Raw genomic sequence first — 18,773 nt, forward strand, 5'->3', positions numbered from 1 at the left:
TGCTACAGACAAAAGGCAGGCAGTTGGGAAGCCTCAAGGAGCAGTATCAATTAAACTGAGACCACCTGTACACACACAGGTAAGGGTAGATGGCAACTCTTGCACAAAAGACTTTCTGGCTTGCTTTATTGTCATTTAAAAACAACTTTTAAAACTCGATTATCTCTGCCAAAAAAAAAAAAAAAGCAAAAACAGAACCAAGGAAATGGACCATTTGACAGTTCTGAGGGACTTGCCTCTGGGACTCCCCTGGGCTCTGGCCCAGCTTGAGGTGTCAACCTCAGGCCAACCCAAGCTTCTGGGCACAACATGTGGTGCTGGGAATCACCCTGTCAGGTTCCTTCCTGAAGGCTTGTGGCATCTGTGTGGATAGGCACTGACCATGCCAGGTGAGGTGCCTGTTTCACACTGTCATGTGCACGGTGACTACAGAACGTCTGTTCGGAGCAAATCAAGACTGAGGGGGGAGCAGAAGGGATACTCACACACTGAGCATCTGCTTTCATCCCAGATTCTCTGCCCAACATTTCCCTCTCTGTCCAAATGGTTCTTTGGAGACTGGAGGAGGAGCTGAGGGGGGGACAGAGGCTGAGGACTTCCACTGTGGTGTGGTTTTACACAGTCTCTGGCTACCACAAGAACCCAAATATCAGTGGGAACAGCTGAAGGGGGGTGCTGGATGCCCCAGGACAGGAGGGGCAGAGCAGAGGCTGCATGGCAGCTTTCAGGATGGGCCACCTTTCCCTGGTGAGCAGGACTGGGGAAAGGTGTTTTCCCTGCAACTCCCAGCCCTGTTACCCTTGGGTTCATCAGGGAGGAGAGGGCAGTCCAGCTTGGTGGGATGGGAACACAGGGCCTCAGTCACTGTCGGAACCCACTGCAGAGGATCCTTTTCGTTTCCGCTTGGTGGGCTTTGGTTTTGTGTCTTCCTCCTCCTGGAAGAGATGGGGTGGGAGGAGAACAATTACTAACTTTGGGCCCTGACCCCTGCACCCACTGCTCCCTCCCTCCTGTGCACTGGGTGCAAGTCTTACAGAGGCGCTGCTGGAGCCAGACTCTTCCTCAGCATTGGGTGGCTGAGTGGCATTCTTTCGACTTCGAGGACTGGACAGAGCTGCCTTTCTCCGGCTCTTGGGTGGCTTAGTGGAAGAGTCCTCATATTCCTCCGCCAGGGAGAAGAGATCACTGAATCTAAGGGAAAAGCAGGAAGCTCTAAAGAGTGGGGGCATCCTGGTCCTGTGGCCCTTTCCCATCCTGTTCTCTGCCTTAGGTCTCAGTCTCTTCTCTTCGACCTCAGGGACATGCTGGCCATTAAGCTTATGTCCCCACCAGGTTTCTTCTACCCTAGGCCTTCTTCCCACTCCTTCTCAAGGCCAAAAGTGAAAGGAGCCTTACTTCATCTTGTGGGCTTCATCACAGCTCGCCTGGACATGCTGCAGTGCCTGTAGGATTGGGGTCTGGCTAAAAACTAGGCAGAGAAGAAAAGGGAGAGCAGAAAGAATAATTAGATGTTTGGGAGCTTATTAAATGGCACTAAAGGTTGTTTTCTCCCAAAGGTTTGAGTTCTGGTCCAAGGGGTCCTGTCCCCACCCCCTCCTGGCCCTAAGGGGTCTGAGCAGGGCACAACCACCCACAGTAGACCAGAGTGGGGTGCATACAGTTCTGCTTGGTGTTGGTCAGGTTGAGCCGCAAGTTGTCCAAGTGCTCCAGGATCTGCTCCAGAGTCAACTGGGCCAGCTTGCTGCTGGAGCTTCTCAGGCTGCACAGGGGCCAAGACAGTATGTGAGCTGGGGGAGGCCTCCAGGAGTTGGAGGCACTCTCTACCCACCAGGATTCTTCCTTAAGGCAGAAGGCTGGGGTAGGTTAAGGGAGATGTGCTACTGCAGAGAGACAGCAGAGACCACAGTGGTCCTGCATGCCACATATCTTCAAGCCACTAGATGTCATCCACAAACTAGGTTGGGACGATCCCTGGGTAGGGTCAGACTGCCCTGCTGATGCCTGCTGACAATGCGTGGGAAACAGTACATCCCACCTCTGCCTTTTTCGAGGGAGGCTGTTGTTCTTGATGAGCAGGGACTTGATGTGCTCGGCCAGCAGCTCGTCATGCTTCATGCACCAGTGCCTCAGGATGCTAGTAGTGAACTGGTCGTCTGGGTGGCAGGGCCGGCTCAGCACCATCTTTACCATTTCCTCACTGGGCCTGTGGGTAAGGGGGTGCTGGGTGCCGTGCACACAAAGCTGGCCTCAGGAACTGCTGGATCTCTCCCACTTATTTCCCAAACTCCAGCCTCCAGCCTGGCTCTACCCCAGTCCCACTGTGGCTTCCTATTCTCACACCCCTCCCCGCCTTCTTTCTGAGCCAAAGAATGCCTGGTTTCATTCTCTGTGGCAGCTAGGAAACGAGAAGTAAGATTCTGTGGTGGTAGGCGGGCACTTGTGTGTTGGGAAGGAGGCCCACCGAATCCCTTACTTCCCCCAGAACAGCCAGGGAAGGGGCCTGCGAGGACGGAGGGCAGGTTGTAGTGTGTGGAGACTCTCCAGCCTGGCCCTGTTGGAGCTACAGGCCAGCTTGGTATCTAGCTTAAGGGAGGGATGGGGAGGATTAGAAGCCACAGTCCCCACAGGCCCTCAAAACTTCCCACTTCCTCTAGGATTCTGTACCATTTCTAGTGTCTCAGGCAGGAAAACAGGTGGAAGGAAAAGATACAGCTATTATCCCATTTATCTGGAGATGTTGCTAACCTGACTGACAGAAAGGGGTCTTCTGCCCTCTCTCCATGTGTACCCCCACCCTTGGCAGACAGGGTAATGGGTCCAGCTGGCTCTGTTCTGTGCAGGATGAGGGACTGAATGGGTGTGATCCCTCTTCTCTGACCCTTTCTCCCCTTGGATGAACCTGTGGTGGCCTGAGGAGTATAGGGGAGGGGAACAGGAGCCACCAGGTTTAGAATTGCTGTGGCAGCAGGAAATACGGATGTCCGGTCCCCACCCCTCCACCTCTGAGGGCAGCTCCTGGTGGGCAGGGGTGGGTAAAGTCAGAGGAAGCCAAATCCCAGGGGAGCTGCTTATTTGTAAGTCACACTGGGGCAGAATAGCAGAAGTCAATGACAGGAACAAACAACACAAGGAGCAGGTCAGGAGCCCTTTATGGAATTCCCTTGGAATGTTGGGACAGGGACTAAAGAGCATCCAAGGGTAGAACTCACTTCTCTCTTCGGAGCTGAAGCAGTAGGCAGGACAGGGCTTCTGGGTGCTCTGTGAGGGAAGGGGACAGGCTGTTCAGGGAAATGCATCATTCCAGGATGGAATCTTGGCACCTCCCTATCTCCCAACAGCCACTGGAAGAACAAGGATAATCTGATCAAGAGCCAAGAAAAATCTCCTGGAGCCACCTGAGGCCCCAGTCAGATGTAGGCTTACAAGGCTCCTCTACAGAGCAAAAGTGACTGGCAGAGCTTCTGTGCCTTGGTGTGGGAGAGCAGAGCTCTGGCCCATCCTAGAAGCCTAGAGGCCTTAGCCTTGCCCAGCTAGACTGGGGTGTCCTCTCCCATATTCCCAGCACTCAGCTCTACTTACCCTTGTATTTGAGGTGCTGCAGGATGGGGATTATAGTCTCCAGGGGGATGTTGTGGGCCAGGAAGAGCTGCCAGGCACAATACTGCTCAAAGGTTTCCCAGTCCAGGCTCTGAACTGAAAGAGACAGAGAAGAGACTTCTCTCTCTTCTGTCAGATAAACAGACAGACATAGACACAGACACACATGCACTAATCTACTAATATATCAGCAAGGTTGGTAGAGAGGTAGAGACAGTGATCCTAAACCTAGACCCTTTCCCTTTCCACACAATACATATATAAAGTTGTCACAGGGCTTCCATATTCCCACCAACTTTAATTGCCTTTTTTTTTTTTTTTTGGTGGCATTGGAGTTTGAACTCAGGGCCTCACACTTGCTAAGTAGGTGCTCTTACTGCTTGGGCCACTCCGCCAGCCCTCCCACCAACCTTAAGGTTGGAGGGGCAAGAGTAAGCCTTTCTAGCCAGGCACTAATGGCTCATGCCTGTAATTCTAGCTACTTGAGAGGCTGAGATTTTCCCAAGGCCAGCCCAGGCAAATAGTTCATGACACCCCATCTCCAAAATAACCAGAGCAAAATGGACTGGAGGTGTGGCTCAAGTGATAAAGACCTGCTTTGCAAGTACAAAGCCCTGAGTTCAAACCCTAGTCCCACCAAAGAAAAAAAGAGTAAACCTTTCCATTTTACAGATCAAGAAGTAGATCTGGCCCAAGACCACACAGCAGGGCGGGATGACATTCTACCCCATAATTTCCCAGCCCCAGAACCTCTTTCCTGTTACTGTGGAAAAAAAACACAGGGCTGATGCCCCTTTCCTCTCCCAGATACCTATAAAGCCTGGTCCCTTACTGAGTATGTTGAGGACGGAGTCTTTTCGAAACATGACCAGGTTCCCCATCATCACATGGCAGACTAGCTCCTGAAGCTGTGCAAGAGGAAAAGACAGGTCATTAGCTCTAGAAGAGACTAAAGGTGTGGAGGGTACAGCATGGCACACAATGAAAATTGAAGTCTCTGAAAGATGAAGGGGCTGGTAAGACAGCAACAGGTCTGAGTGGGAACCACAAGCCTATTTGGGACAAAAGTAGTTATGGGGACCGACACACCCTAATGTTAGAAGGAGAAAAGGCAACTTCTCTCCCTGGCCTTAGCCTGGGCCTAAGGAGACTGGACTTGAATCTAGGTGTGGGCAAGGAAAAGCAAAAGAAGGACTCTTGGTGCTAAGTTTCTCTTTAGAGAGTGGGAACTGAGTGGACAGGAATAGAAAAGAAGACCTAGTCCAGGCCTGAGATGGATTTAAGCAAACCTACAATAATCTCTTAGAGTTCCATGCATGGTGGAAAGGTCAAGTAGAAATGGCCCAACTATTTTCATTTGGAGCCAAGAGGAAGGTCATTTGAGAGCTAAAAACACAACAGTCCCCCCATCCCCTACCTTTCCCTGTGGAAACAGAACTACCCAATGAATATGGAAAATAAGGGAAACTTGGCAGGATTAGCCTGACCCTCCTGCCTCCTTTGGGCTCCACTCTTTATTCACAACCCCCATGGCCTAATGTGCACCCAACTGTAGCCAGGAGGCAGAGTACTTGCTGGGCACGAGTTATTTTCTGTAGGCCTGGAGAGAAAGCAGAAGCCCTGGGTGCCCCAGGGCTACCTTCCAAGCCCTCTTTGAGGATGTCAAAGTCAAGGTTCACCTGTGCAGAGTCAATAACAGCCACAATCATGTTCAACAGCTCTCCACTTCTCAAGGTTTCATCTGGAAACTAGATAAAGACAGGGAAACTAGGGTAGACCCCTTGGCTTTCACCTTATAACCACCCCTCCTCTAACTTATCTCAAGCTAGTGGTCTGGCTGAGTCAGTCAGGCACAAGTCCTAATACAAATCCCTAAACAGATCCAACAGCTGTCAAGCTTGGACTCTTAACCTTTGAAGCCCCCAAGGGGTGTGTGTGTACCACAAGGGGTGCATACAGAGAGGAATGGGGGCTGAGAGAGAGAAAGCCTGAGCTGACAGGGATTGGACGTGTATTTCTGTGAGGGAGTGGCAATAAAACAAACATTTAAATCCTTGGCAGCAGAGAAATCCAACCTATGCATACTCTCAGCCGAAGAGAAGGCGAGACCCTATGTATGTGGAGTGTGTGGGGTACACAGGTCTCCCTCTGGAGTGGGAGAGGGAAGGAGGGATCTTATGTGTGGTCCCTATGCCCCTCCCCTTCCAGGCGTGGCTGAGATCACAGTTCCCTGTCATGCCCACACCCCAGGCCCTCATTTCCCAATTCCTGGAAATGAGGAAGAGCTGTCCCAGTCCCACTTCTGAGAGACTTCCAACCAATCAGGGGAAATGAAAGTGAGTCTCTGCTACAGAACCACGACGGGTGAGCCATCACAGGGCAGGAGGACTTGGGAGAGATGAATAAGGATCTGGTTTGGGGCCTGTCCTGGGTTCAAACCATGGGGCCAAGTATATAGATCCAGATCCCAACTCTCACAATATTGAACCAAAGGATAGGGCTGTAGGGTGCTTCAGGAAACTTTCAACCTTTAATAAAGAGGCGGAAGGAGGAGACAGCTGTGGTGAGGGAAGCAGTGGCCACTGAGGTGGGTGGGGTTGTGTGTGACACTCAGGTGGGTTGTGTCCTGTGAGCCCCCTGCATTGTTTCCACCCCCCACCCCAGTATGGACACGTGCTGTGGAAGCACAGACCTCTGTGTAGATGGAGGGCGTGAGGTGGCACAGCAGCCGCACATCGTCTTCCTGGCACGCCTTCATATCCATCATTAGGCAGGTGTGCAGATCACCCAGCTGAGTGGCTTGGGCAAATGACTCATACAGGTTCATCTTCCCTGCGGCAGCTTTGCTGTAAGACCAGTTTGGCTTTAGCCACAGCCTGACTCCAGCACCAGACCCCTGAAAGCCCCAGAGCAGACTCCTACTGTGGATCACCTGTCTGCCCCGCAGGTTCTGTGTTAACATCCCACGTCTCTCCCTGCTTTCCCCAAGGGCCTGGCAACCTAAGAGCCAGGAGATACTTCCTTCTCCCCATGCCTCTGGTGCTCCAGACAGGGCTCTGACCACCATCTGTGAAGCTACTGACTACTCAGAGTGAAGCTCGGGTCAGGAGAAAGCTTGCTTGCCTACTGTCTGGGCTCTAGCCAGGAGGGAAGGAAAACCTCACACTATATACAAGACTTAAACTGGCTCCGAGGCCTGAAGGTAAGATCTAAAACCACTACAACACTTAGTAAAAGACACAGGAGCATCTTTATGACACCAAAAGCACAGTAAGGTAAGTAAATTTGACTTCATAACAATTTAACACTTTTTAAAAAAATTTTTTGAGATAGGGTCTTGATGTAGTCCATGTTGCCCTCAAATTCCTGTCCCCCTGCCTCCACCTCCCGAGTGCTGGGATTACAGATGAGTACCACTGTTTCCAGCCACTTTTATGTTTTAAAGGCTACCATCATCAAAAAAGTGAGAAGACAGGCTGGGTCTGGTGGCTCGTACTGTAATTCTAGGATTCAACAGGCCAAGGCAGGAGGATCCTGAGTTCAAGGCCAGCCTGGGTTATACAGAAAGGCCCTGTTTCTATAAGGGTATGATAGCACATACCTGTAACCCCATAACATGGGAGGCTGAGGCAGGAGGACTGCTTGAGATTAGGAGTTCTAGGCCAAACTGGGCAACACAGGGAGACCCTGCACTCCCTCACAAAAAAGAATAACACTGGGAACAGGATAAGAAATTTGAACTCTCTCCAAGCATGACAGCACATGCCTATAATCTCAGCTACATCAGAGGCAGAGATGGATCATGGTTTGAGGCCAGTGGGGGGAGGGGACAGGGATGTTAACGAGACCCTTTCTCAAGAAACGAGTTCGGTATGATGGCACACACCTGTAATCTCAAGTTAGGCAAGAGGTAGAGATAGGATGATTAAGGTTTCAGGCTGGCCACATGCAAAAAAACACAAGACCCTCTCTGAAAATAACTAAAGCAAAAAGGGCTGGAAGTGTGGCTCAAGGGGTAGAGCACTGAGTTCAAACTCGGGGGTGGGGGTTGGGGAGGAACTCACACATTGCTGATGGAATGTAAAATAGTTGCATATTGGAAAACAATTTGGCAGCTCCTGGCCAATGTAAAAATAAAGCTACTGCATGTACGACCCATCAGACAAAGCTGCTCTTGTTTTGATGTCCTGGGGTATATAACTAAGATTTTGAAAACTTTACATAAACGATCACAGACACTCCATTCACAATAGCCAAAAAGTAGAAACAACCCAAATGTCCATCAACAAACAAAATGGATTAAAAACTGTGTTATAAATGAATACCGGAATATTATTTGGCCATAAAAAGAAATGAATGGATACATTTACAACATGGATGATCCTTAAAAACATGCTAAGTGAAAACAGTGAGTCACAAAAGATCACACATTCTCTGACTCTGTTTATATAAAATGCTCAGAATAATGTTCTCTATAAATTGGTAAGAGACAGAAAGCAGAACACTAGTTGCCAAAGGCTGGGTGAAGTTCTTTTTGGGGCAATGAAGTATTTAAAATCAGACAGCAGTGAAGTTTGTATAACTTTGTATATATATTAAAAACATTAATATATATATTATAATATATATTATATATTGTATTAATATAATAAAACTGTGTATGCATTTTAAAAGGGTGAATTTTATGATATTCTAATTCTATTTCAATAAACATGTTATTTAAAAAAATAGCATGCACAAGACCCTGGGTTCTATCACCAGTACCATAAATAAACAAATATACACACACTTATCATGTCATGCTTTTTATATGACGTATTTTCCCAAAAGCTCACGTTTTGAAGACCTAGTCCCCTACAAGTGGATTCAATCATTAAGAGGCAACTGGATCAAGAGGGCTGTGACCTAATCTATGGATTAATCCACTGATGGGCCCATAATTTTTTTTTTGGGGAAATACTTGTTTTATTATGAAAGATATTAGAGGGCTGGTTGAGTGGCTCAAATGGTAGAGTGCCTGCCTAGCAAGCATGAAGTCCTGAGTTCAAACCCCAGTACTGGTCCTCCCCACTGCCACCCCCCCAAAAAAAAAGTATTAGAAAGAAAACAGGGGCTGGGGATATAGCTCAGTGGTTTAGTGTTTGCCTCGTATGCATGAGGCCCTGAGTTCAATCCCCAGTACCACAAAAAAAAGAAAGGAAGGAAGGAAAGAGGAAAGGAAAGGAAAGGAAAGGAAAGGAAAAAGGAAAGGAAAGGAAAGGGATGAAGAGATACATAAGGTAAAGTATGGGGGAGGGATGCGAGCTGCCATGGCCTTTCTGGGTGCACCACCCTCAAGGAACAAGCACATATCCTGGAAGTTGTCCAAACCATGTCCAGCTCAGGCTGGCCTCAATCTCTGTATGCTCTTTCATCAGCCTTGCAAGTATCTGAGATTCCAGGTGTGGTATTATTGGGAAGCAGTGGAAATTTCTGGAAGTGGGGCGTATTTGGAGGAAGTAGATCACTGGGGATATGACTTTGAAAGGTATTGTGCGCCAGGTACTGGTGGCAAACACCTGTCATCCTAGCTACTCAGAAGGTGGAGATCAGGAGGATCGCAGATTGAACCCAGCCTGGGCAAATAGTTCATGAGACCCTCTCTCCAAAAACTCTTCACAAAAATAGGGCTGGTGGAGTGGCTCAAGGTGAAGGTCCTGAGTCCAAGCCCCAGTACCACAAAAAAAAAAAAAAAAAAGTATCGTGCCTATACCTGGTCCCTTCCTATCACCCTCACCTTTCTTGGCTGTCATGAATTGAGCAGCCTCCTCCACCACATATCCACTGCCATATATTCTGCCTCACCTCAGGCCCAAAGCAATTGATCCAGCTGACCTTAAATTCAATCCTCTGAAACCACAGGCCAAATTTTTCCTCCTGTAAGTTGTTTCTCTCAGGTATTTGTCAGAGTGATGTGAGAACTCTATGATAACACAGCATGCATGAAGCTCTGGTTCAATCCCAGCATCAAAACAAACACCATAGCTCCCTCTCTCCCTCTCTCTCTCCCTCTCTCCCCAATCTCCTTCTGCCTTATACCTGGCCCATCATGGCTGTTTGTAACTCTTTCCCCTAACCTTTAATAAACATTTATTGTTAAAAAAAGAACAAACACCATAGACTGTGCTGGTGATGACAGCCAATGATGGGAGAATCAGTGTGCATGAGAGAGACTAGCTTTTCAGGATGCTCCCTGACACCTTGTGAACATGGGGACCATACCCACCTGGCCCTCAGGTAGTAAAGCAGATGGTAGCCTATCTTGGGCTGCTTTTGATATAGCTCAGAGAGAAGGTCCAGAAGCAAAGAGAAACTGCTGTTATCTTCCTGCATCTGGCATAGGTTCCTAGGGGCAGGTAGGAGGAAAGACATTACTCAGGGCAGGCTTTCCCAAAAGCTTCGGTGGCAAGGGCTGCTTCCCATTGCATACCTCCTCCTCCTCCCTGGAAAGGGAGCCCCATGACTCAGGACAGGGCTGTTATGTGCTTTGTTAGGGAGGATGGAGGGCAGAGCAGTCTCTCCTCAGTTGGGTGCTTACCTAAATATTAGGTAGAGAGGCTTCCCTACAGACTCCTCCAGGGATCTACAAGAGGAAGGTTACATGTGAGACTCTTCGTGAGAAAAGGGTGGCTGCAGGCAGGTAGTATGGAGGAGGAGGCATCTAGCCTGCTCCTTTCCTATCCAAAAGGCATACCTCCTGCTGCCCTAAGGCTTGGTAACAGAGAAAACAGGCTCCTAACATGGAACTACAATCTGAGGTTGTCATCCTCACTGAAGGTGAGATTCTTGCCCTTCAGGAAGAGTACAGACCATGGTCCAATCCCACCCTGAAGCAGCAAAGGTTGGAGCTACTGGCCCTGAAGCAGAGCTGAAAACGCAGGGCAGGATGCTAATCTATCTGAGTTCCAACAGACAAAAATAAACCTTCATTCAACAAATCAGCACATCTAAGAATTGAAACAAGTGAACAGATTATTTTCTTTAAATCCACAGCAAAGTGCCTCTTGGACTCAGGCCATAAGAGCACACTTCTGTCTCCTGAGGCCCAGGGGGTTAGGGAAGATGAGCCTTACTCCTCAGTGACCTCCTCAGGTAGCACCTCCCCTCGGAAATGGGCCTTGAAGAGCTCCTGTAGGCAGGAAGCAAGGACAGACAGCTGCTCCGAGTCAAAGTCTTCCTGGTTGGTGAGACAAGGGAAAGGAGGGTATCATGACCTATACTCAAGCCTTACTGCCCCAGAGTTGCTGAGTTCATCTGCTGCCACCTCCGGTATCAGGAAACTCCCTAACCCCGATCAGAGGGGACATCTAGGGAAGGGGAAGGAAGGAGTCAGATTCCAGGAAGACATCTGCGATGGGAAGCTCTAAGCAGGGCAGGCTGGGCTGCTTCCTCCCTAAGGGACCGGGTTCCTCCTCACCTCCAGGACCTGGTCCACGATTTCCTGCATGACCTCACACTGGGCCTCCGTATCACTGCAGTACAGAAGTGAGAGGAAATCTCAGGGACTTAAATGATAGCAGAGGGCAGGACACACTCTCCTAACAGTGTGCATATACACACACATACTCACATGTACTGAGACAAAACAAAGAAGCTCTGTGTAAAGTTCCCACTTGGGTGGGGGAGGTTTTTGGGCAGCATTTGCTGCTCTCTGGACAAAGGCTCAAAGAAAAGGGAAATCCCCATCCATCCTGCTTCAGTTCTCAGAGGCTGTTATCCCCAGAATCTAGGGAGTGGGAACCTGAAGTGTTAAGGAACAGGGCCACCCACAACTAGCCCAGACTCCCCAACATAAATTGCTAAAGACATTTTACAGGAAGCTCTGATTACCTTTCCACACACCCCATCCTATTTCTCTCCACGCCCTATCACCCTGCTACACCTACTAGGCAGCAGGGAGAGCCTGAACTGGACCTCTGAGGGGCAGGGTCTGTACCCACCTTCCCTTCTGTAGCTGGAGCACTTTGTCCCTTAGAGACTCATCCAGCTGGTCAAGGTAAGGAGTGATATCGACTGGCTCCTCCACAACCGTTTCCTTGATGGGGTGGAAGCGAAACTCTCTCTTCTTTCCTGAGGGAGGGGTGAGGAAAGAAGTCAGTTTGCCCAGACATCCCCCTGAAGTATCTGTCCCTTCCTCAGAGCTCTTGATATGCAGCTGCTCACTCAATGCGGTGAGTATCTGACTGCACGTGCCCCACCTCTTACCCACAAATGGGCAGGAACCACATTTTTTACCCTCCTGCCCTTAGTGCAAGGCTCTGCACCCTTGAGTCTCACCCAATAATCCTGTTAACAAAACTAACTGAAAGGGATATGGTAGGATAAAAAGACTGTAGGCAGGCTGCTCCTGTGTAACAGTCCTCTTGGGCTGCCAAACCAAACCACCCCTGCTGCCAGCCTCACCTTTGCTATTGAGATCCTCCTCATCATCACTGAAGGCTGCCTCTGCGTTTTCATAGCAACTTTCATCCTTATCTGACATGTGGTTGTCCATCTCCATGGAAACTGGTTCCTCAATTTTGACTTGGGAGTGAAAAGAGAAAGACCCCTGATGGCCTCTTGTGTCCTCTGATATGCCCTGTGTTTCTGGGAAGGGGAGACTAAATAAAGGGCAATGGGAGAATATGGAATTTGTGGCATAAGTGGATTACTGATCCTGGAAGGACAAACATCTTGTCTTTGCAACCCTTCATCACCTGCAGGGAGATGCTATCAGGAATAGAAGAGCTTGGCTCAGGATGGATAAGACCTAGTGCTCTTTTTAATGTAAAACCAAATGGGTAAGTAGTGCTTGGCTTAAGCCATTATCTAAAAACAAAAAAAGTATGGGAGGGGGCCAAGGGATAGCAACCTAGAATCAGAAGCAAAATTTGACACCCAATGTGACAACCTCTCATCAGGGGCCAGAACCAAGGGGTGGGAAGACAGAAGAGATGGACAAAGTTAAAGTGAGATAAACATTCCATGAAAGCATTTTGCTTAACAAGAAGGGATTAACAAGAAAAAAAAAAAAAAAAAAGAGTTAAGAGAGCCAGAACAATGAATAAAAAAAGTAAGAATAGATGAAGAGAATCAAGGGAGACAACAAAAAAATGGATAGCTGAGAAGTTGGGGGAAGAAAAAACTGAAATGGACAGTTGTTTTTTTTTTTCCCACAGAAGGGAGAACGCCCCAGGGATGACATCCTAAGCAGAGCTCTACTCTGCACCTTAGATATATCTCCCTCTGTCTTTTGACACAGGTGACAGGGTGAAAGGGCTTCCATACCTTCCACAGGTGGGGAGGGTGAGCTGCAGAACTCAGGAAATTTCTCTCGAAGCATGGCCCTCAGCTCTTTATCCAATTTTGGGTTGTCAAACAGAGGAGCCAAGTGTCTAATAGGGAACACAAATGAAGGTCAGCAACAGAGCTCCTCATTTCTAACTCAACACAGAGACAAAGAGAGACCAATCACTACAACTAGGTCATGTTCAGATCCTTCATAGGGGCCAAAGGGGACAGGAAGGTATCTGAAGACCTTTAGAGTATGATGAAGAGAGAAATTCCTTTAAGAGTCAAGAAAACATGTGCCCCTACTTTTTAAACCTGTCAGGGAAAGGGTTAGCAGTGGTATGGCAGTATCTGGATGTGTCTGACCTAGAGGGGACTGGAGCCAATGAGAAATGGGAGAACCTCCTCTTCCCAACTCCCCAGGCCCTTCGCAAAAATTCCTTACGCCAACACCCGCTTTTCCACAATGTGGTTGAGGGAGGAAAAGACACCCTGTCGCACATGGCCCTCCAATGGTGGATAGAAGTTAGGAATGATCTGGAAGGGAAGAAGTGGAGAGAATAAGCACAGGACTCCATCCACAGTGTTCTGCTGGACTAGATCCAAAATGTTTCTTTAGTTTTGGTCAGGAGACACTGGGATAGTATGGATGCGGAGAGGACTGGAGTGTTCTTGACCATAGGCTACAAAGACAGGACATTCTTAGTGGATCCATCTGCTCCTCAAGGAGACTAGATTCTACTTTTGGTCATCATCTTGTGGTTGAGAAACACCAGGGAAACAAAGGCCGATCCATCTACTGATAGTAGGAACATGGAAGGGATGTTCACTAACTTGGGGAGTAGGACTCATGACCACCTGACTTCCCACAGTCAAGGCACATTGGGAAGACCCAATCACTGGGAGACCAGCAGAGATACACCTTCCTCTGCTCATCCAGGAATGGGAAAGAGAAAGGGCCATAGCACTTACACGGCACATGAAGTCCAGGAGTGTGGCAGTGATGGCTGGGTGGGGCTTCATGGAGTGATGCATGACCAGGATGGCTGGCTCTAGAGAATATGGAATTAAAGGATCAAACACTGTTTCCATCTCCAAAAAACACACATCAGTATACATGAGTGACTCTGGGGAGTGCTGTGTCTATTCCCCACATTCTCACTAAGCAGATCCAAGAACAGTCAGCACCCCCGTCCCCCCCAAAAAACACCACTGTTCTCTCTTCTTGTCTTGAGCATTCAGCTTGGAGAAGGGAGGTATGAAGAAAGGAAAAACAGGACATAGCACAGCCTTTTCCTCTGCCCAGACCCTCCCCATCAGAAGCCCAAGCATAAGGTTATGGGAAGAAGGGGGTGGTGTGATTGCATGGCCTGATCAAAGCAATTTTTCTTGTAGGTCAAGGGAGAATGGAGGAGGAACAACGGAACTGCTCACAGATAAGCCACCTCCACTCCACACTGCCCTGAGATTTATGACTGCTGTCACCAGAACAAGGCAGTGGGGGGTTGGTTGGGGGATGGGGAAGTGGCGCTGCCTGGTCTCAGTCACATACCTATGTTCATAATGCTATCCTTGTCTGGACTAAAGAACAGCCAGTCGTAAAACAAAGCCAGTTTGGCATTAGAAGCAGCAACATTTGACTGGAAAGGAGAAAGGAAAAAAAGGTTAGTTTTATCTGCCAGTTCCCTTCCTTTTGAGGATCAGGGCAAATTCCAGGGCCCATTTGGCTGCTCCATCTATGAAACTCAGCTCCCAGTGGAAGAGGGTGGAACCCCATATGGGTAAAGGGGCACACAAGTTTGTGTTACCTTGTGCATATGAGTACCCTACAGTACCAACCAACTGGATAAGGACTGGCCTGAATTCTTCACACATCCAGGAGTACACACCCCTAATTCCCATACAAAGAATATCTAAGAGTTCACTGATTACTCTGAATTGAGGCAACCTTCAGCACTAGTGCCTGGCTGCCCTTCCCAGGCACATTCCTGAAGAAGAAACCCACTAGGAACAGCCTGTTGTCATATCTGAATCAGCACATTCCAAAGACCTAGTTAGATAGGGGAGGAGGAACTGCTTAGAAGAGTTCAGGGGGCAGCTACATGTCAGAGAATGGACAGTTTCCCACCAGGCACAGGGTAGAAAACACAGGGATGGAAATGGCTTCATACTTTGGAGAAGGGAAGTATCTAATGCCAATGTCAAAAGCATGAAGGTGAGGGTCTAAAGAATGCAAACCCTATCCCAGCATCTAGGAGGCTGAGGCAGGGGGATTGTTAGCTTTGAGGCTATATGGTGAGACTCTGTCTCAAAAACAAAACACACACACACACACACACACACACACATCTAGAATGCAAACCCTGGATAAGGAACAATTCAAAGGAATAAGTGTGATTTCTAGATAAGCTAAAAGGAAAATGGCAGAAATGCCTCAGAAATCTAGGCTTTGGGGAGCTGACAACAGGGGTAGATGAGCCTGTTCAATCCCAAACACAGATGAGAATGAGTTAAGAAAATTTCTAGAGACACAAAGGGAGGCAAGGCAAAAGTCTGAGACATTCAAGGGACCACAGTGAAAGGCCTTTAGGGTTCAGATGTCCCTGAAGAGTCACAAAGGATTATGAGAACATGGGAACACGATGGAAAAGGCATCATTCACCACACAATATCCTCTATCCCATGCTTAGCTGCTTACTGTGCATGTTGTTAGGAGCCAACCAATGATGGCCCATCGGGGCAAGATATCCGAACTCAGTACTTCGTTAGAAGGGTGGACTACTCCACAGATATATCGAATGAGGTCACAGCGTAAAGACTGACTGTCTGGGGTTGACAGGTACTGGCGCTGGAACCAATCTTGGTATCGCTTTTGCTGACCAAATCGCACCTGGGGAAGAAGTTGGAAAAAGAAAGTTGGAAGGGGCAGTGGAATCCCTGAGGAGAGGAAAATAAGCACCATTCAACTCTAGACTTGACCTAAACCTCCATTTCTTTCCACAGCTTATTCATAAGCTCATTCTGTCTCTCAAATCTGCTCTCCTTTGAGGGTACCCCTTGATTTTAAAAATTATTAAAGTGTGGGTGGCTTACGCCTGTAATCCTAACTACTTGAGAGTCTGAGATCAGGAGGATCAAAGTTTAAGGCCAGCCTGGGAAAATAGTTCTTGAGCCCCCCATCTCCAGAATAACCAGTGCAGAATGGACCGGATGTGTGGCTCAAGCTGTAGAGCACCTGCTTTGCAAGCACAAAGCCCCAAGTTCAAACCCCAGTCCCAGCTGAAAAAAAAAAAATAGTTTTTCTAGCTTGCCTTGCATGTTGGTGATGCATTCACTCCTGCCAACCTGACACCACAATACCCACAACAGCAACTAGTCCACTCTTGGCTCCTTACTCCTGTGCTAGTCACTGATTCTCTCATCATAAACATCAATTATCTTTTCTCATTTTATTGGATCACCGGTCAACAAGGAATGTTTCTCGAGAGCAAAGGCTGAGTCTATTCATCACTTAGCATGCACTGAAAAGCTTCCTGATGCTAAGTGACCTAACAAGAACATTATTCAAGGCACAGACTCTACAAACCCTGTTTGTTTGGTTTTTTTTTTGTGGTACTAGGGCTTGAACTTAGGGCCTACACCTTCATACACCTTCAGCCATTCCACTGGCCCCTTTTTTTTTGTATTGGGTTTTCTTTGCGATAAAGTCTTGTGAACTATTTGCCTGAGCTGGCTTCGAACTCCAATCTTCCTGATCTCTGCCTCCTGAGTACTAGTATTATAGGCATGAGCCACCAGCACCCAACAATGTTTTTATTTTTGGCTTGAACTCAGGACCTACACCTTGAGCTACTCCACCAGCCCTTATTGTGTTAGGTACTTTCGAGATAGGGTTTCTCAAACTATTTTTTTTTTTTTTGGCAGTACTGGGGGTTGAACTCAGGGCCTTCACCTTGAGCCACTCCACCAGCTCTTTTTGTGATTGGTGTTTTCGAGACAGGGTCTCGAGAACTTACTTGCCAAGACTGGCTTTGAACCGTGATCCTCCTGATCTCTGTCTCCTGAGTAGCTAGGATTACAGGCATGAGCCACCAGCGCCCAGCAATTTTAACTTGAATTTAAATTATAACACTTGATTATTGGCTACGACAAAGGACAGCCCAGGTCTTGTCAACTCTCTGGGAAGTCTTGGAAATCTGAAAACTAGCTAGGGTAGTGGTTCTCTAATGTCACACTAACAATAGCCAGTGCCTGTTAAGTGCTAAAACCAGATTCCTCAGTCAGATTCTCTGAGAGAGTGGGACTTATCTATAACATGTTCTGCAAGCAGTTCTACCACTATTCAGCCATGTTTAGAAACCAAAAGGCCAATGAGTTCTTCTTGACACTGCATGGTCCCCTGGAAGAACCACTGGCAGAATGAACATTCCCACTCTACCCTTTTAAACCACAATTTATACTAGTAAATGATATCATTTGTATACAGTTTGGTATGACTCCTTTAGATAAGACTGAAAGCTTCAAAAGAGCTAGAATTCCATTTCTCTTACTCAACAATGTACTCTCAAATCCATAGCACCATGTGCAATGTGTAGGCACAGAATGAATAAAGGAAAGCAGCCAGCAGCTAGGCTGGTGACTCCATGGGTCAGTACTCAGTGGTAACAGATCTGAAGACAGATGCAAGAAACTCAACTAGCACTTGCATCTCCTCTTCCTGCTGCAAAAAAGGTCAGCTTACCCGAGATGTCATGAAGAGGAGCTTTGTCTCCATGTCTGGAGTTAGTCGACATGCTAGGAATTTTCGGGATGTTCTTGATTGAAGAAGCTGTAGAATACCTGAACCATGTGAGGAAGGGAAGAGGAAAGAGAAGCCTGAGGACCAGACAAAACTGGAAGACAAGTGGAGAACCTGAGCCAGGTCCTGATGGACAATAGTCCTTGCTCATGGGGCAATTCTAAAACCAGATCTAAATAAATAAATAAATAAATAAATAAATAAATAAATAAAACCAGATCAAAGGAGGTCAAGCCTAGGTACCCATGGCTACCCAACCACATCTCAGCTACATTAATTCTCTTCTGCTGACCTTCTGGAGTCCCCTATACACATTACTACAGTTGTCAATAGGTGGAAAAGTTAAGAATACATGGGAAACCCTAGTCTGGCTTATTGCTCCTGATGGTTCCACTATTAGATTCTGGGATCAATGCAATAGGGTATAACCATAACTCAGAATTCAGAAAGAGCTGGATCCAAATCCTGCCTGTCACTTAACTAACAGTGTGGCCTTGAGCAAATTACTTAATCTCTTTGAATCTCAGTTTTTTTATCTGTGAATGGGCAAAATAAAATATCCATCTTACAAGGCTGTCCTGAGGATTAAATGAATTAACAACATATGTAAGCCTAACACAGAAGAGGTACTCAGAAGAACTTGATATATGTTCAAGGTAACAGTGCAATATTAGGTAGCACATTCCTCTCTTCTTTCCTTATTTCCTAGGTCCTGGATGAGTGAGTGTGAGTGTGAGTGTGAGTGTGAGTGTGTGTGTGTGTGTGTGTGTGTGTGTGTGTGTAAGTGAGATACAGCGATAGTGGTGGAGAGCAAAGCTGTGATTGTTCAGACTATAGCAGGACCCTGGGAAAGGGAAAGGGACATCATAAGGACCTTGTCAGGGGGGAGCACAGAGATTCTTTCTCTCCCCTAAAGAGAATTTTGGCCAAGCTGGAACCTTGGAATTAAAGGCCAGACTGATCCCAGGGAGAGGCCAGCTCTCTTCCCCCTTCCCCCTTTCTGGTGCTGGAGATTGAACCCAGGGCCTTATGCAAGTTAGGCGAGCACTCTACCACTGAGCTACATCTC

The 18,773-nt window shown here is 47.7% G+C and overlaps 1 protein-coding gene across 2 annotated transcripts in view; it reads right to left on the reverse strand.

Moving 5' to 3' along the window:
- Positions 1-143: 143 nt before the first annotated feature.
- The window catches only part of Ints3 (integrator complex subunit 3), a 43,116-nt gene continuing 24,486 nt past the window's right edge, over positions 144-18,773 (reverse strand). Inside the window, exons 9-30 of one of the 2 annotated variants that reach the window (XM_020166286.2) lie at positions 17,648-17,745; positions 15,605-15,796; positions 14,459-14,546; positions 13,879-13,958; positions 13,352-13,443; positions 12,904-13,010; positions 12,040-12,159; positions 11,577-11,706; positions 11,054-11,108; positions 10,710-10,813; positions 10,175-10,219; positions 9,863-9,982; positions 6,290-6,443; positions 5,277-5,345; positions 4,430-4,505; positions 3,580-3,693; positions 3,210-3,258; positions 2,036-2,203; positions 1,659-1,759; positions 1,396-1,468; positions 1,035-1,191; positions 144-935 (exon numbers count right to left, since the gene is read on the reverse strand). In XM_020166286.2, coding sequence (XP_020021875.1) covers positions 858-935; positions 1,035-1,191; positions 1,396-1,468; positions 1,659-1,759; positions 2,036-2,203; positions 3,210-3,258; positions 3,580-3,693; positions 4,430-4,505; positions 5,277-5,345; positions 6,290-6,443; positions 9,863-9,982; positions 10,175-10,219; positions 10,710-10,813; positions 11,054-11,108; positions 11,577-11,706; positions 12,040-12,159; positions 12,904-13,010; positions 13,352-13,443; positions 13,879-13,958; positions 14,459-14,546; positions 15,605-15,796; positions 17,648-17,745 — 2,270 coding nt within the window. In that variant the 3' untranslated portion in view covers positions 144-857. The remainder of the gene's footprint in view (positions 936-1,034; positions 1,192-1,395; positions 1,469-1,658; positions 1,760-2,035; positions 2,204-3,209; positions 3,259-3,579; positions 3,694-4,429; positions 4,506-5,276; positions 5,346-6,289; positions 6,444-9,862; positions 9,983-10,174; positions 10,220-10,709; positions 10,814-11,053; positions 11,109-11,576; positions 11,707-12,039; positions 12,160-12,903; positions 13,011-13,351; positions 13,444-13,878; positions 13,959-14,458; positions 14,547-15,604; positions 15,797-17,647; positions 17,746-18,773) is intronic. The other variant, XM_020166287.2, reaches the window with a different exon arrangement.

The sequence above is a fragment of the Castor canadensis genome, chromosome 11 (genome assembly GCF_047511655.1).
Source record: "Castor canadensis chromosome 11, mCasCan1.hap1v2, whole genome shotgun sequence".
NCBI lineage: Eukaryota > Metazoa > Chordata > Mammalia > Rodentia > Castoridae > Castor > Castor canadensis.